At 40.4% G+C, this 17,787-nt stretch overlaps 1 protein-coding gene, 1 non-coding gene and 1 pseudogene across 7 annotated transcripts in view; 2 read left to right on the forward strand and 1 right to left on the reverse strand.

Annotated features, from left to right (window-relative positions):
* The window catches only part of SRPK2 (SRSF protein kinase 2), a 224,586-nt gene that overhangs the window by 64,759 nt on the left and 142,040 nt on the right, over positions 1–17,787 (reverse strand). For all 6 annotated transcript variants that reach the window (XM_030834364.2, XM_030834361.2, XM_030834366.2 and 3 more), the window contains one exon: positions 3,419–3,570. In XM_030834364.2, coding sequence (XP_030690224.1) covers positions 3,419–3,570 — 152 coding nt within the window. The remainder of the gene's footprint in view (positions 1–3,418; positions 3,571–17,787) is intronic.
* TRNAD-GUC (transfer RNA aspartic acid (anticodon GUC)) lies at positions 7,914–7,985 on the forward strand. Its single transcript has one exon. It is a non-coding gene; the product is annotated as a tRNA-Asp (tRNA).
* LOC115840893 (V-type proton ATPase subunit e 1 pseudogene) lies at positions 15,078–15,323 on the forward strand (annotated as a pseudogene).

Below are 17,787 nucleotides of genomic sequence, written 5' to 3' on the forward strand. Positions count from 1 at the left end.
ATGCAATGTTGTGTTAGTTTCTACTATACAGCAAAATGAATCAGCTATACATATATCTCCTCTTTTTGATTTCCTTTCCATTTAGGTCACCACAGTGCATTAAGTAGAGTTCCCTGTGCTATACAGCAGGGGTCCCCAACCCCTAAGCCTCTGACTGGTACCGGACCACAGCCTGTTAGGAACCGGGCCACACAGCAGGAGGTGAGTGGTGGGCGGGCGAGCTAAGCTTCACCTGCCGCTGACCATCGCTCGCATTACTGCCGAACCATCCCTCCACCCCACCCCCGGTCCGCGGAAAAATTATCTTCAATGAAACTGGTCCCTGGTGCCAAAAGGTTGGGGACCGCTGCTATATAGTACGTTCTCGTTAGTAATCTATTTTATACATAGTATCAATAGTGTATATGAGGAACATCTTATTTGAAAGTAAGAAAGGATTTAAAGAATGATAGGGACTTTTCCCATCAACAGAAGAATGGATAAAGAAGACAAGGTATAAACACACACACACACACAGACACACACACACAGACACACACACAGTGGAATACTAGCCAGCCATTAAAAAGAATGAAATTTTGCCATTTGCAACAACATGGATGGACTTGTAGGGCACTGTGCTAAGTGAAATAAGTCAGAGAAAGAGAAATACTGTATGATATCACTTATATGAGGAATCTAAAAAATACAACAAACTAAACAAACTAGTGAATAAAACAAAAAAGAAGCAGACTCACAGATACAGAGAACAAACTAATGGTTACAACCAGTGGGGGGGGGGGGGGGTAAGGGCAATACAGGGGTGGAGGAGTGGGAGGTATAAACTACTGGGTGTAAGACAGGCTCGAGGATATACTGTACATAACATGGGGGATAGAGCCAATATTTTGTAATAACTGTAAATGGAGAGTAACCTTTAAAATTGTAAAAAAAAAATTTAATTAAATTAAAAAATAAAGGTTTACATTTATGCTAAACTAAAAAAATAATAAATAAAACAAATGACACAGCTTTATACGTACTGATGCAGAGTGACTTCTAATATATACTAAGTGAAAAAATAATGTGTAGAACAGAAAAGAATGATATGAACTTTTCAAAAGGACAGAGAATCAACCTGAAGGGGCTCCTAATGGCCAGTTTGGGAAAATCTAAGCATTAAAACTTATAAGGAGAGTAAATGATTATAACCCACTGAGTAAAAAGGAAATCTATGAATGAGTACATCTGAGATACACAGACAGATGGATGGGAGGGAGGGATAGGTAGAATACAGGGAGAGAAAGAAAGAAGAGGAAGAAGGAAGTAAATTTCTTGAAAAAAGAATATTTACAAAGGTTCAAAGTAACTCTCAACAAAATGTTTATTAATTACCAGGAGGTAAAGAGTAACTTTACAGTAGAGCTATCTGGCAGACACCAACCTGAACAAGTGATTGACATCAACTGTATTGGTATAAATCAAAACCATGTAGTATCTGATAGGATTCAATGAGAAGAACACTTCTCACAGAACAACACTTTTTTGGTATTACAAAATGAGAAAACATTATACAGAACAATTGGCCTACATCTTCAAAAATGTCAAAGCCATAAAAGCCCAGAAAAGACTAAGGAACTGTTCCAGACTAAGGGAAGAAGAAAACAAAATGCAATGTGATTCTTCAATGGATCGGTTTCACAAAAGTAACAATACTGGGCAACTGACAAAACCTGAATGGAGTCCAAGGACTGAATGGTAGAAGTATATCAACATTAACTTCCTGATCTTGATAGTTGTATTGTGGTTAACAAAGGAGAATGTACTTGATTGTAGGCAAAACATACTAAAGTACTCAGGGATGATAAAGCATCATGTTGGTAACTTAAATTCAACCGTTTCCAGAATAGATAGAAAGTTATCTATTCTATTGGGGGGTGGGGGCAGTTATTTTCCCGGACATTCCCAATCAACTCCATGGGCCCCTTGAAAGCATTTGTCAGTTATCTTAAACACCTGTTATGGTCTATACCACAAAAGAGCCACCTGTGAGGCAAATATTCTCATTCCAGCAGTGGGGAACCTATGACCTGAAGAGAACAGTTCCTTCACACCAACCTAATGTTTTGGCCTAAGCAGCAAAATCAAGACAGTTGTCCGCATTTCCTCTTCAAATAACTTCATTTTCAAACGAAGAAATGCAGATTAAGAGGGAGGATGGAAAACATCTTCTTTTCCATATTAAAAGGCATAGATCTTTACCTTTGGGGTCATAATCACTACTCGTACAAATGCTAAAGATCAACATTCCATTTTCTAAGGAAAACATGATTCTATGTGTAGAAATCTACACCTATGGAAAAATCACGTTAGAGCGGAAGATTCCTTCTTAAACTTTTCAGAGCAGAATATTAACTTTTGCTTTCTCGTATCTAACGTTAACCAACACACAAAGGGCCTGCAATCACTAGATAAACTGACACTAAGATATAACAGAGCCGAAGAGTCATTAATGCTTTATGGCCTGAACATGTGTGCATCTCCTGCCATCTATTCTTAAGCCGTATAGAATCTTTTCCTTAATTTGTAGCAGATAAATGTCTCATCAACTGTTCAGAAGCTAAGAATTCAGATTGTGATAATTTTCCATTAGAGGGAATTAAAGTCCAAGTGAGTAAGAAGAGGCAGCAAATGCACTGCCTTTCCTTTAGCCTTGATTCCTGGGATCCAGTCTACACAGAGTATGGGGTCTGGATCAAACTGTTTTCAATACTCATCACACAACATGCTTGCCTTCTAGGAGTTTAGCTATATGCTCTTGGGCTTCACGAAACATCAATACAAGAATACTCCACTTGAATAATTTGTATGTATCCGTGAAATCATAGCTGAAAACATAATCCACTACGTCACAATGGCAGAACCCACAAACTGTCTTTCTCGTTGAGTACAACGCCAGGAAACAAATGGACCGACTTTCATTCCACACACAATGAATACTATGTAACTCAGTGCTGCGCAGAGAAAGGAACAGTTCCTTATTAGTCTTAGCAGCCCAGAAGCTCAAATCCAATGCAGAGAACAGCAGTTCTCCCGTAGGGCCTTCGTACCCTCTACTTTCTGTGCTCTTCTCTTCGCAGATGGTTTACTCTGTGTTTATCTTTAATAGTCCTGCTTTATACCACCTTTTTAATCCTACCAGCAGATTTAAATCCTCTTGAAAGTACTCAGCATATGTATGCACACATGTATTTATTTTCTTTCCCTTACATATTTTCCTCCTGATATCTCTTATATTTTCAGGTAGCATTCTACTCTTAATGATCTAGAAGTTTTCAACGATACGGACAGCAAGAGGCTAACTTAACAACGACCAGGGAGCTGGCATCACCAAGCCCCCGTGCTCTGCCGGCGGGCGCGTGGCGCGCGGGCTCGTCACCTTTGCAGTAGTCTGCGGGGTCCTCCTGCTCCTCATCGTCTGACCCCAGGATCTCCTCCTCTGGCTCCGGGGGCGCAGGGTCTGCCAGAGGCGGCGGTGGTGGAGGGGGCGGGGGTGGAGGAACCAAGGGAGCTTTCTGCTGAGGCTCCGGCCTGAAACAGAGGAAGGACAATTCCTGTTTACTCAGAAGTAAATCCTGCATTATGAATACACTTGAGAGTTTCTTAATATGGGAAAAAATAAAACTTGTCACACACTAAGAAGAGATGCTGATTAACGTCACTTCAGCCACTTTAGCTGAATTCAAGTACTGCTTCAAAACACAAGTGGGGGGCGGGGGGGTGACTACCCTTATTAACCAAGGAATATTTCTGCAGGCCCGTTTTCACTCCAAGCGTAATTATTTCTTAAGTCTTGATAATATTATGAATTGTAAGTGAAAAAGAGTTATCCTCTCATGATACACAGCCTTAGTAGTTAGAACACATCCCCCAGAGATTAGAAAAAGACAGAGGAAAGCAACCCTAGACTTTAAAAAAAGGGCTTATTTTCCATCATTTTAAAATCAGAATTCCTTTCCCCATAGACACAGCAGGAATGTGGTTAGGTTTCCTGGATAACTCATAAAAGCCAACTAATGTATACTGTAATGTACACCTTGCTTAGCAAGACAAGAACACTGTCCCAAACTGGAAATTAAACAAAGAAAACATCCACTGCAGTCGAATACAAATACAATCCATACATCAATGCAAGACTTCCAATGGTTATTTCTAATTGTTACAAAAAGGCTAAATGTTTAGTACACTCTTTTACAAAAGACAGGAAAACCTATAATACTAAAAACAAATAAACAACTTAAGAGGTTACAGATGTAAATCTTTCAGATATCTAGAATAACTCAGGATATATTAAATACATTTGCTTAGAAGTAAAGCATTCATAATGCAATTCTGTAAAATCAAGCTTTCACTTATAAAATGTAACTGCTCCTTCTAGCCATATCCCAATGGGGAATCTTGAACCAACAGTCTCAACTGGATGCAGAACCTCTCTTGAGCTGCAAGCTGCCCTAACCACAGGACCACCACTGCTCTCCCTGAGCTGGCCACAGCTCTACAGATAAAAAGTGGGGAGGGAAAAGATACCGAGTGGTAGGGGCAAGGGGGTTCGGCTGATGGACTGTTCCCCAGAGGCAGTTTCAGTGGGATGAACAGAGGGCCTCTAGTCTGGGGAGCAAGGGGAACCTCACAGACACTGATGTGGTAGATAATCGCCATTTTTTTGGCCTGCCCAGTACTGATGCTCCCTTTCTAAAAGCACGTTTTGGAACACTGCTACTCCCTGCACAATGAAAGGCTGGCTCCAGTCCTCTCTCCTCATTGTGGTACAGCCTAGGGCACAGAGCCGTGGAACCTTGCTTGAGAAGGTCAGCCATCACAGGGTACAAACTCATCCTAGCTGCTAGTAAAAGGCAGGGTCAAAGGACTTGCCCCTTTCTAAGCTGAACCTCTAAATTCTTGCCAAATCTAGGAGCCCCCAAATAGCCTTTAGCACACTGCCTTCAGCCTAAGGTAGTTACAGCTCATTTATGTGGGTTGCCACCAAAAACTCCAAGTGCCACAGCAAACGAAGGAAGGCAGTAGAAACACCAGCAGTCATGAGGATGGGGTGGGGATCACATCTCACAGGTAACCTTAAAGGTCAACCCTGGCAAGTATGATTACCTTTGGCAGGACAACTAAAGAATGTTTATAATCTGAAAATGACTTGTACTGATTTCTACTTGCTACAATTTATGGAGACTCAAAGTTACAGCTCCTTAGGTAACAGACATTAGGACAATGGTGGTGATAACATTCTCAATTAACCATGCCTCATGATGGAGTACTGAAAGGGAGTCATCACAACCAAACACCAACACCACTGCCAGGACCTCCAAAGAAATCCCAAGAGACCTTATGCAAAAAGAGGCCTGAGGAAGGGGAGGTAGGAGAGGAACTGCACCAGTTTCAATGCTTCCCCAAAGGGAAGAGGTTAGAGAAAAGATTTACATGACCCATTCTTGGGGGTGGAATCTATCTATTTGACAAATTTGCTCAACCAAAAATACTTTCAATGTTGACTATTTCTTCCTAAGAAATTTCATATGAAAAAATAAAGAGATTCTCTAAATTAAAAAAAAAAAAACCCAAAAAACAACAACACATATTCCCTGTGGAGACTATGTAACAACTAATGAAAAGGGAAGGACTAGAAGATCTTGTTCCACTGCTGCAGGGTGCTGCTACGATCGACACCACTGATACTTGGGCCAGGAAACTCACAGCTGTGGGTGCTGTTTTGTACACTGGAGAACGCTGTCAGCCTGGCCTCCAGCCACTACATGTCAGTTGTGATCATCACATGTCCAGAGACAAAGCAACCTAAATGTCCATCAACAGAGGAATGGATAAAGAAGATGTGGTACATATATACAATGGAATATTACTCAGCCATAAAAAAGAATGAAGTAATGCCATTTGCAGCAACATGGGTGGACCTAGAGATTCTCATACTAAGTGAAGTAAGTCAGACAGAGAAAGACAAATACATGATATCGTGTATATGTGGAATCTAAAAAAAACAGGGTACAAATGAACTTATTTACAAAATAGAAGTAGACTCACAAATGTAGAAAACAAACTTATGGTTACCAGGGGATGAGCGGGGTGGGGGATAAATCGGGAGACTGGGATTGACAATATACATACTACTATATATAAAATAGATAACTAATAAGGACCTGCTGTATAGTACAGGGAACTCTACTCAATACTCTGTAATGGCCTACATGGGACAAGAATCTTAAAAAAAACCAACACTGGATATATGTATATGTATAAATGATTCACTCTGCTGTACACCTGAAACTAACACAACATTGTAAATCAACTATACTCCAATAAAAAATTTTTTAATCATCACCAAAAAAAACCTATGTCCAGACACTGACAAATGGGTGGGGAGGAGGGGGACGGAGGGAGGGGAGGGGAGTGGTGGCAAAATGATGCCCATGTGAGCACCACTTCATCGGTGGCATTTGCTACATATACCTTTACCTCAATGGAATAGACTGTATCTATAAGGGAGAAGAGATTCTAATTTTCACATGCCCATTTTCTCTAGTTTGAGAGGCTTGGGTATCTTTATCATAATGTATGTCTCTTGGTGAGCTGCCACGTCACTTGCTTAACAAAATTCTCAGACCCTCTGGGGTCAGGGAGGGCCATGCTGAACAGGCAGGCAGATAGTTCCCGCAAAGCCAGTTCTATCAAGATAAAGGGATGAGTCAGGGTACCTTGAAATACAGAGGAAGTTGAGTAATATTGATGTAATATCTTGACTATCATATCAAAACACCTAGAACTCTGCTATCCTCTGGCCCCATGTGAGTGCTGAGCACTGAAAATGTACCTTGTCCTTATTGAGATGTGTTCTAAGTGTAAAATACGTACTGAATTGCCAAGATTTGGTACAAAAAAATGTAAAGTATTTTATTAATAATTTTATATTGGGGCTTCCCTGGTGGCACAGTGATTGGTAGTCCGCCTGCCGATACAGGGGACACGGGTTCGTGCCCCGGTCCGGGAAGATCCCACATGCCGTGAAGCGGCTGGGCCCGTGAGCCATGGCCGCTGAGCCTGCGCGTCCGCAGCCTGTGCTCCGCAACGGGAGAGGCCACAACAGTGAGAGGCCCACGTACTGGAAAAACAACAAAAACATATATATATATATATACACATATATATATGTATATATATATATGATAATTTCATATTTATTACATGTTAAAATAATAATGTTTTGGATATAATAAATTATTAAAATTAAATTCATCTTTTTTTTTTAAATGTGGCTACTAGAACACTTTAAATTACAAATGAGGCTCACATTACATTTCTATTAGATGGCATCACTCTAGACCCTCAGGTTCAACAATAGCAGAGGACTGTCTTGGCAGAGATTCCTGGTCATATCAGTGAATATTTTTTTCTGAGGCTTCTCCCAGTAACCTGCTTCACACCAATTATCACCAACTCTCAAATTACCCAGTTCATCATAGTAAGATAAGTACACTGTAACTACCAAATGTTACAGTCCAATCACTGACTCCTTTTCATCCCATCCAGCCTTGTTACTGCCTACTGCACAGGAAAAACACAGTAAATTTGTCTTAGGGCAGACGGACGTAAGAGAGAATGATGCCACACGGTCTTTAAAGGCTGCCTTCTTCAAACTGGTCTCTGGTGGCTTCTACAGCACCTCAAAGCCTGGTTAAATCTCAACTGTTTAAAAGATCAAGAGGTGATCTCACCAAGTGTATACTCATGAAATACATCAAGCGATTAAAAAAAAAAAAAGACAACTTTCACTAATCCTATTGAAAACCATCAAGAAGTTATTTCAAAAGACAAACCAAAAAAGTTATTACATATAAGAATTAATAGGGAGTTCCCTGGTGGTCCAGTGGTTAGGACTTGGCGCTGTCACTGCTGTGGCCTGGGTTCAATCCCTGGTCAGGGAACTAAGATCCAGCAAGCCATGCGGCATGGCCAGAAAAAAAAAAAAAAAAGAATTACTAGAAGCACATAAGCCGTGGGGGGGGAAAACTCATAAATATTTTCAACAACAATGCCAACACTACTAAATGGTGAAAGAATAGTCTTTCAACAAATGTAACTGGGACAAATGGCTATCTGCATACAAAAAAATGTTGTAACCCTACCTCACATAAATACATAAATATTAACTCAAATTAATAACTTGGGACTTCCCTTGGTGGTCCAGTGGTTAAGACTTCACACTCCCAAGGCAGGGGCCCAGGTTCGATCCCTGGTCAGGGAACTAGATCCCACATGCATGTCGCAACTAAAAGATCCCGCATGCCACAACTAAAAGATCCCGCGTGACGCAACTAAGACCCGGTGCAGCCAAATAAATAAATTAAAATATTTTTTAAAAAAATAATAACTTGCAGGAGGGCTTCCCTGGTGGCACAGCGGTTGAGAATCCGCCTGCTGATGCGGGGGACACGGGTTCGTGCCCCAGTCCGGGAGGATCCCACATGCCGTGGAGCGGCTGGGCCCGTGAGCCATGGCTGCTGAGCCTGCGCGTCCAGAGCCTGTGCTCCGTGACGGAAGAGGCCACAACAGTGAGAGGCCCGCACGCCACAAAAAAAAAAAAAAAAAAAAAATTAATAACTTGCAGGAAAAAATATGAGTAAATCTTGATTACCTTAGGCTTGGCAATGTTTCTTAGATATGATACTAAAAGCATAAGCAATAGAAGAAAAAAAGATAAAACTGGACTTGAACAAAATTGAGAATGTTTGCGTTTCAAAGGGCACCATCAAGAAAGTAAAGACAACCCAGAGAATGGAAGGATATATTTATAAATCATACAGCTTTAAACAAACTTGTATCTAGAATATAAAAAGAAATTTGTAACACGACGATAAAGAGACAAATTTTAAAAATTAAAGAAAAGAAGTAGAACAGACATTTCTCCAAAGAAGATATACAAATGACCAATAAGCACATGAAAAGATGTTCAGCATCATTAGTCAATTGGAAGAGGGAAGTCAAAACCACAATGAGATACTACTTCACGTCCAATAGAATGGTTATATTAAAAAAAACACCAGGCAACAACAAGTATTGTCAAGAATGAAGACACTGGAACCATCATACTACTGTAATAGGAGTATAATATAGCACAGCTGTTCTGGAATATCTGGTAGTTCTGAAAAGGTTGAATTTAGAGTTACCATGAAACCCAGCAATTCCAATCCTAGGTATATACCCAAGAGAAATGAAAACATCTGACCCCACAAAATCTTGTGTAAAAATGTTCATAGCAGTGCTATTCAGAATAGATAAAATGCAGCGACAACCCAAATGTGCATCAACTGATAGATGGGTAAGTAAAATGTGGTATATCCCTACAATGTAATATTATTCAGCAATAGAAACAAATGAAGTACTGATAATACATGTTACAGTAAGGATGACCCTTGAAAACATAACGCTAAATGAAAAACACGAGTCAGAAAAGAACACACGTTGAATGATGCCATTTTACATCAAAACGTCCAGAATAGGGAAATTTGTAGAGTGTATTAATGGTTGCTTGGAGTTGGGAGCAGGGGAAGAGAGAAGTGGAAATTGACTGTTAATAGATACGGGGGATTCTTCAGGAGGCATGAAAACGTTCTCATGTGGTGATGGTTATACAACCATGTGAATATACTTAAAAAATACTGAACTGCATACTTTAAAAATCTAAGTTGTATGGTATTTGAATTATACCTCAAAAAGCTGTTTTTTAAAAAGCAAAAGCCTATACGACTATATAATACCTTTTAATATCCACCTTATACCTTAATAAAGTATATGCTTCCAAGAAAAATCATAAATATCTACATTTAGATTTAAGCAATCTATATGCATGGTCTCTTTTACAAATGCCTAATACATTCACAGTGAAAAATAACATGTAGTTCTGTAAAAAGTAGAGAGTCTATCTAATCATCTGAAGTTTCTATAAGGCACTAGTAATTTCAGAACGTGTATGTATACATAAGAAAATGTACCAACTCAGTGACTGGAATAAAAAATTTAGAAAGCAAAATTCCAACTAGTCATTCATATTTTTCACAAAGAACTATATTTATTTTGCCCTACATAAAACATAACTAAATATTCTAATCATTACTCCAAATAGGGCTATCAGGCCCTTGTGACATATTAAAAGTAGTCTCGGGCTTCCCTGGTGGCACAGTGGTTGAGAATCTGCCTGCTAATGCAGGGGACACGGGTTCGAGCCCTGGTCTGGGAGGATCCCACATGCCGTGGAGCAACTAGGCCCGTGAACCACAACTACTGAGCCTGCGCGTCTGGAGCCTGTGCTCCGCAACAAGAGAGGCCGTGACAGTGAGAGGCCCGCGCACCGCGATGAAGAGTGGCCCCCGCTTGCCACAACTAGAGAAAGCCCTCGCACAGAAACGAAGACCCAACACAGCAAAAATAAATAAAATAAAATAATAAACTCCTACCCCCAACATCTTAAAAACAAAATATTTTTCTTTAAATATTACATTAGAATACTAAGATTATTTTATCATGCTTATCGACTTCATATTATATTTTTCATGTACATTTGCTCTATTAGTAAAGTGAGAAAAAACTGAACGACCCTTGCAAAATGCATACATCATCTGCTCTAAATTGCCACGGCAACCAGATGGGAGTTCTCTGATTTCCTTCCAGCTGCTATTTCTTTTCCATTCCAGCAGAGAAAAAGAAGTAAACCTCACATTTGGCAGAAAAAGAAGTACTTTCCTTTGTTATCAGCTTAAATGGCAACTGACACCATTTAAGAAATTAATTCAGTTAATCTTTAACCAAAACATAAAGAAAAGGAATCCCAAACCAATTTCTTCAGGTAGTATTCTAGGGACATTCACATAAAGTCAAATTTCTTTTTCTTTCCTCGTATGTCGACAGCCTAAATCTAAAACTCACTCTCTTCCTCCCACCCTCCTTCTCACTCTTCCTCTCTTGGTGGTAATTGTCAGCCTGAGAAACATGCAATCTGGCATTTCTACTTAAGGACAGAATCAATCAGTATACACTTTCTCTCAAAATAGCTTATCTAAAAAGGCTAGCTGCTGTAGCACTGGGTAAAGTCACACAGCTAGGGAGGAAAAAGCCACAATGATTTCATGTATTCCTCTCCAATGAAAAGAGAATTTCTAAACTTTGTATAAATCAAACCTAAATGTGAAGTGTCTGCTGTGGTAGGCAGAATTCTAAATTGAGCCCCAATGACCCTTGCCCTGTGTAATTCCCTGTTCCTCTGAGTGTGGGTAGCCCTGTGAATATGATATCACTCTTGTAATTATGTTATGTTATATGGCAAAAGGGCAGATACACTGGGTGGGCCTAACCTAACCACATGAGCCTTTTTACAGGTGAGGGTTTTTCTCTGACTGGTCAAAGAAAAAGTCAGGGGCGTGCTTGAGCTAACCTGCAAAAAAGCAAACATTCATGTCAGGAACTGCCCATTAGGGCCACAGAGCAAGGAATTACGGGTGGCCTCTAGGAGTGAGAGTGGTCCCCAGCCAACAGCTAGAAGGATAACAACAACTTCAGTGCAAGGAAGAGTTCTGCCAATAACTAGTCATCTTAAAAGAGGACTCCAATCCCCAAATGAGAACTGCAGCCTTGGCCAGCAGTTTGGTTTCAGTCCAGTGAGAAATCAGCCACCTGTGCAGCCCTAACTTCTGACCTACAGAACTGTGAGCTAATAAACAGGTATTGTTTTCACCTGCTAAGTGTGGTAATTTGTGCAGCAATAGAAAATGAATAGAGCTGCCAAGTTCTCAATAAGTAATAGAGTAGTTCATTTTAAATTATCAGATTTTGGCCTCAACCAAATCTGGGGTTTTTTAAATAATTGAAATGATCAGAGGAATTAAGAAGCTGGGTAATAAGAATGTGACAGCCAATTCTCTTTGGGGCACAGGCAAGTTAAAAAAAAAAAGAAAGGAAAACAAAAACTTATTCCCCAAATTCTAACAGAAACAATCATAATTCCAAGCCAGACACTTTACATGGTCTTACTAAGACTGTGTCGTCTTCTAGAACACTGAACATAGTTAGTGAAGATGTAAGTAAATCACACCTGCTTCCCAACTAAACTACACCTTAGACAGCAAACGAGTTGACTACTTGACCACCTAACAACATATGTATGACGGAGCTATAGACTTCTCATCCACCTGTATTATTAATATTTCATAAAACAGTGTGGGGCCTGGCAGTACACGTTATTACTACTGAAGAAGAGAAAGGCAGACAGAAAAGTTTAATCCAGAGCCCAAAAGCGTGTAAAAATGGTATCCACTGATTCCACAAATACTCAGAATAGCATATAACAGCGGTCCCCAGCCTTTTTGACACCAGGGACCAGCTTCGTGGAAGACAGTTTTTCCATGGGATGGGGTGGGGGGATGGTTTCGGGATGATTCAAGCACATTACGTTTATTGTGCACTTTCCTTCTTATTATTGTTACATTGTACTACATAATTAAATGATTATACAGCTCACCATAATGCAGAATCCGTGGGAGCCCTGAGCTTGTTTTCCTGCAACTAGATGGTCCCACCTGGGGGTGACAGGAGACAGTGACACCTGAAGTGTGTGCCTTAGGTCCAGTCTACTCCGTAAGATGCAGCTTGTCACTTGCCACTCACTGATAGGGTTTTGATATGACTCTGTAGGCAGCTGATTTATCAGGGTCTCTGTGCAGTCAAACCCCTCTGCTAATGATAATCTCTGTTTGCAGCCGCTCCCCAGCGCTAGCATCGCCTCAGCTGCACCTCAGATCATCAGGCACTAGATTCTCATAAGGAGCACGCAGCCTAGATCCCTCGCACACACAGTTCACAGTAGGGTTTGCGCTCCTATGAGAATCTGATGCTGCCACTGATCTGACAAGAGGTGGAGCTCAGGTGGCAATGCGAGTGACGGGGAGCAGCTGCAAATACAGATGAGGCTTCACTCGCCTGCCACTCACCTCCTGCTGTGCGGCCCGGTTCCTAACAGGTCACCAACCGATATCGGTCCGTGGCCCGGGGGTTGGGGATCCCTGGCGTATAGCATGCACCATGACGTGTACCGGGGTACAAAGGAGCCCGGCACTGAGGGATGCATGGTCTAGCAAGAGGGCTCTAGAGAAATGCCTGTAAACACAAGAATATAGGAACATAACTGCTCCAAGTGTTGTTATAGAGGAGGAGGTGGCAGAGGGCTGAGCCAGAAACATCTACATGCTGGGAGTGATCTTAGAGACAGAACAGAATGCGGCACAGGGGGTGGAGGAGGGTGGCCAAGGCCCAGGAACAGGGTGATGAGAGGCACAAAGGCCTAAACTAGTCCAGTGTGGCTGGAGACAGGGAAGAGGTTCAGCAGCAGCCAGTTGACAGAGGAATGACCCACAGTTCTAAGGGATTCGTGCTCTATCCTTAAGGCAAGTAGGAGCCACTGAAACACAATTTTAGGACCAGAGAGTTGCTCTCTGCAAAAAACATATGAAATTGGTATACAGAATGGGTGGAAAGGATAAAAGACAGAAGCAGGGAAACTAGTGAGGTGTCGCAGGAGGAAATGATGAAAACCTGAACTCAGAACTCAGTAATTCATTTGCTGGAGGTGGGTGTCTGTCTCCTAGGTTTCTGATAGTAAGATAGTGTTACCATTAATTTGGAGAGAGAACACAGCAGCAGGAGGAGGAGTGGTTTGCAGTGAAAGCTTACTTCTGTTTCAGCTCATCAGAGTTTGAGGGGCATGTGGGATGTCCAGCATTGTGGACATCCTTGGTGGACTGCTTGGTATATCGAATCTATAGTTAAAAAATAAAGGTTTAGGCTGCCAATAGAAACAGAGGTCATGAGTAAACAGCTGGTAAACAATGCCTCTCCAAGCATGTGAGAGTGCCAAAGAGAACTGAGGGGTTGAAGAGACAAGAGCAACGCCTAGTTAAGAGCTAACATACCAAGGTTAGTCAAACCACCAACAGATTCTAGCCTTCCTGGTTCATGATCTGCAAGCAGTGACCCAGAGCATAATCACCAAGATAAATCCATAAATTTCAAAGACAGATTTTGGAGAATATATAAGTTTTACCTCATATAAGCCTACCTTTTTACATTAGGACGAGATCATATAAAAACTAGCAAACTAAGAACCCGTGTGTTTCTATCTAAAAGGCTCTGTTTGTAGGCAATCTGAAGCCAGCTGGGTACAGGGTAAACCGCCACTACAAAAAAAAAAACGGCGGGGGGTGGGGGGAGAATTGTTTACTAAGACCTGTATGTTGATGAAACTTAACTAGAACAACTTCCTCCTGCTACTCAGGAAATAACGCAAGATGTACCACTTTGAACATGGCTTCTGCACACCTCCGCAAGATTTAAATCAAAAAGCAACTATAATTATATGACACAATAGCCACTAGCCAAATTAAACAGAGTAAAATTTAAGATTCAGTTCTTCCGTCACCCTAGCCTCATTTTAAGGGCTCAAGCAGCCAGAACCACATACAGCTGGTGACTTATGGTACTGAACAGTGCAGATAATAGAACATTTCTATCATCACAGAAAGTTCTACTGGACAGTGCTGCTCTAGGCAACATTTTAGCAACGTGAACCTCCTCTAGCATATCATTACTTTTAATAAGTAAACAAAATTAACTGAAAAGAGTTTGGAACATTTTTTTATACAGCCCACCATTGGAAATTTTAGCTGTAAAATTATAAACAGGAAGAGTATATTCATTTTTAATTTGACAGATGATTCCAATATTTGAATATCCTTTAGCTCAGCACACCTCCTTACTGGAATTCACCTGATACTCACAGTGACAATGTCCGTAAATAGCAATATATTGGGGTCTAAATGTCCATCAATGGGAGACTTGTTAATAACATGATGATAGATTATGGCACATGCATACAACATAACTCTTCTATAAAAAATGAGGCAAATGAAATTAAGGAAATTCCATCCACAATAGCATCAAAAAGAATAAAACACAGAGCTCCGGTGGCAACCATGGCATATACCGGCCTCACGGTGCCTCTCATTATGATGAGCATGTTCTGTGGCTTCATCAGCTTTCTGGTGCCCTGGTTCATCTGTAAGGGTCCCAGCTGGGGAGTTATCATCACCATACTGGTGACCTGTTCAGTTTGCCACTATCTCTTTTGGCTGATTGCAATTCTGGCCCAACTCAACCCTCTCTTTGGACCACAGTTGAAAAATGAAACCATCTGGTACCTCAAGCATCACTGGCCTTGAGGAAGAAGACCTGCTCGCCCGTGCTCAGTCACTGAGGCCACAAAGAGAACTCCTCTGGATGCAAAGTCACCTCCACACCCAGACCACCTTCCTTAACTCAACCGTTTTAGCCATCAACTGCCTTAAATGTTCCCACCACATTTGAATGCCTTATTCTACAATGCAGTATTTTTTCTGGTCACCTTTCTTATTACACTTTGATGAATGATGTACCTATTTAACCTAAAGTATGCTGCCTCCATAAAATGTTTATGTACTCTTCTGAGATAGAAAGTGCTGTTCTTCGGAGAAATAATGTTACTCTCTCCTTGGAACCTGTGGATTTGAAGATGGCTCCTGCCTGCTCTCAACATGGGAATCAGTGAAATGTTTAAGAACTGTTACAAGGCAATAAGACTCCAGTGGGGCAGTCAGTAGGAGAACATGTTCAGAGGGAAAAATCTGCCTCACCAGAATTATACCAAAGTATATTTACAGGATGAATTTCTTATTTCTGCTATCTTTTAGAATAAATTATTTTTCTGCTTTCCATGGAAAAAGAAAGAATAAGATACAGTTGAACACTGAACAATTAGAGGGTTGGGGCATGGCTGAAAATCGAAGTACAACTTAATAGTTGGCCTTCTGTGTATGTGGTTCCTCCATATACACAGAGTCAACTATCTGTGGACTGTGTAGTACTGTAGTACATACTATTAAAAAAAATCCACATATAAGTGGACCCAAGCAGTTCAAACCCGTGTTAAGGGTCAACTGTACGTAGGAATAAATTTAACAAAAGAAGTTCAAAATATATACTATCAAAGCTAGAAAAGATTACTGAAAGAAATTAAAGAAGATCTAAATAAACAGAAACACATCCCACGTTAATGGACTGAAGACTTAATTCTGTTAAGATGACAGTATGCCCCAAACTCATCTACAGATTCAATTCAATGCCTATCAAAATACCAGTTGGCTTCTTTGCAGAAATTGATAAGCCATTCCTAAAATTCATATGGAAATGAAATGACCCAGAATAGCCAAACCAATATTGAGAAAGAACAATACTGGAAGACTCATGCTTCTTGATTTCGAAACTTACTAAAAGGTACAGTAATCAACAGAGTGTGGCACTGAGAGTCCAGAAATAAACCCTCACATTACCATCAAATGATTTTTCAACAAAGGTGCCAAGACCATTCAATAAGGAAAGAACGGTGTCTTTAAACAAAAGGTGATGAGATAAATGAACACCCACATGCAAAAGAATAAAGCAGGACTCCTATCTCACACTACACGCAAAAATTAACTCACAGTAGATCAAAGACCCAGATGTTAAGACCTAAAACTATTTAAAACTCCTAGAAAAGATGTTCATCTTTAGCCATCAGAAAAACAAAAATCAAAACCACAATGAACCACGAATCCACACGTACTAGGATGGCAATAATCAAAAAGACAGATACTAACAAGTGATGGCAAAAATATGCAAATATTAGAACCCTCACAGACTGTTTATAAGAAAGGAAAATGATGTACGCATTTTGAAAAACATTTGAAAAACTAGAAGCAGTTTCTCAAAAGATTAAACAGTTACCATATGACTCAGCAGTTCCACTCCTAGGTATATACACAAGAGAAGCTAAAACATACATCAAAAATAAAAACTTGCGCATAAATGTTCTTAGCCTCATTATTTGTACTACCCCAAAGCAGAAACAATCTAATGTCCATTAACTGATGAATGGATAAATAAAACAAAATAGTAATATAATAGAATATTACTCAACAATAAAAAGTAATGGAAGTACTGATAGATGCTACAGTGGCCGCTTATGGCTGAGGGGGTGGGAAGAAATGGAGGTAACTACTCAAGTGTACAGAATTTATTTTGGGGGTGATGAAAATGTTCTAAAATTAGGTGGTTGGTGATGGTTACAAAATTCTGTGAGTAGACTGAAACACCTTTGAATTGCACATTTTAAATTTTATGGTACATAAATTATCTTTCAATAAAGTTGTTACACGAAAATAAAGAGGCTGTCCTCTATGTACTAATATGGAAGATATGTCAATGATAAACACAAAGGCGCAGCGCATTTGTGTATGGCGCGTACCATTTGTTTTACAGATACAATACAATGCATGCACCTCATGTTAACGGACTGTTTCTGGTGGGAGCAACAAGAAACTGACAATAATGGCTCTCCTCCAGGAAAAGGAGCTCAATGACTGATGGTCAGGGAGAGGAATTAACTTTTCAAAAATTCCTTATACTCCTTTCATACTTTTTCAGTTGGGCACCATGCGCACGGCTACTGAAACTAATTATTAATTTATAAAGACAAGAAAGAAAAATAAGGAAAGGCAAAGTGGATGCTGGGAAAGTGGTTCCTATCTCTGACCCCACCACCCCTCCCCCCCTCCCCCACCCTTGGCATCTCGGGAGAATTTACTAAAGAACAACAAAATGAACTGTCTA

This window comes from Globicephala melas, chromosome 9 (assembly GCF_963455315.2).
Source record: "Globicephala melas chromosome 9, mGloMel1.2, whole genome shotgun sequence".
Lineage (NCBI taxonomy): Eukaryota > Metazoa > Chordata > Mammalia > Artiodactyla > Delphinidae > Globicephala > Globicephala melas.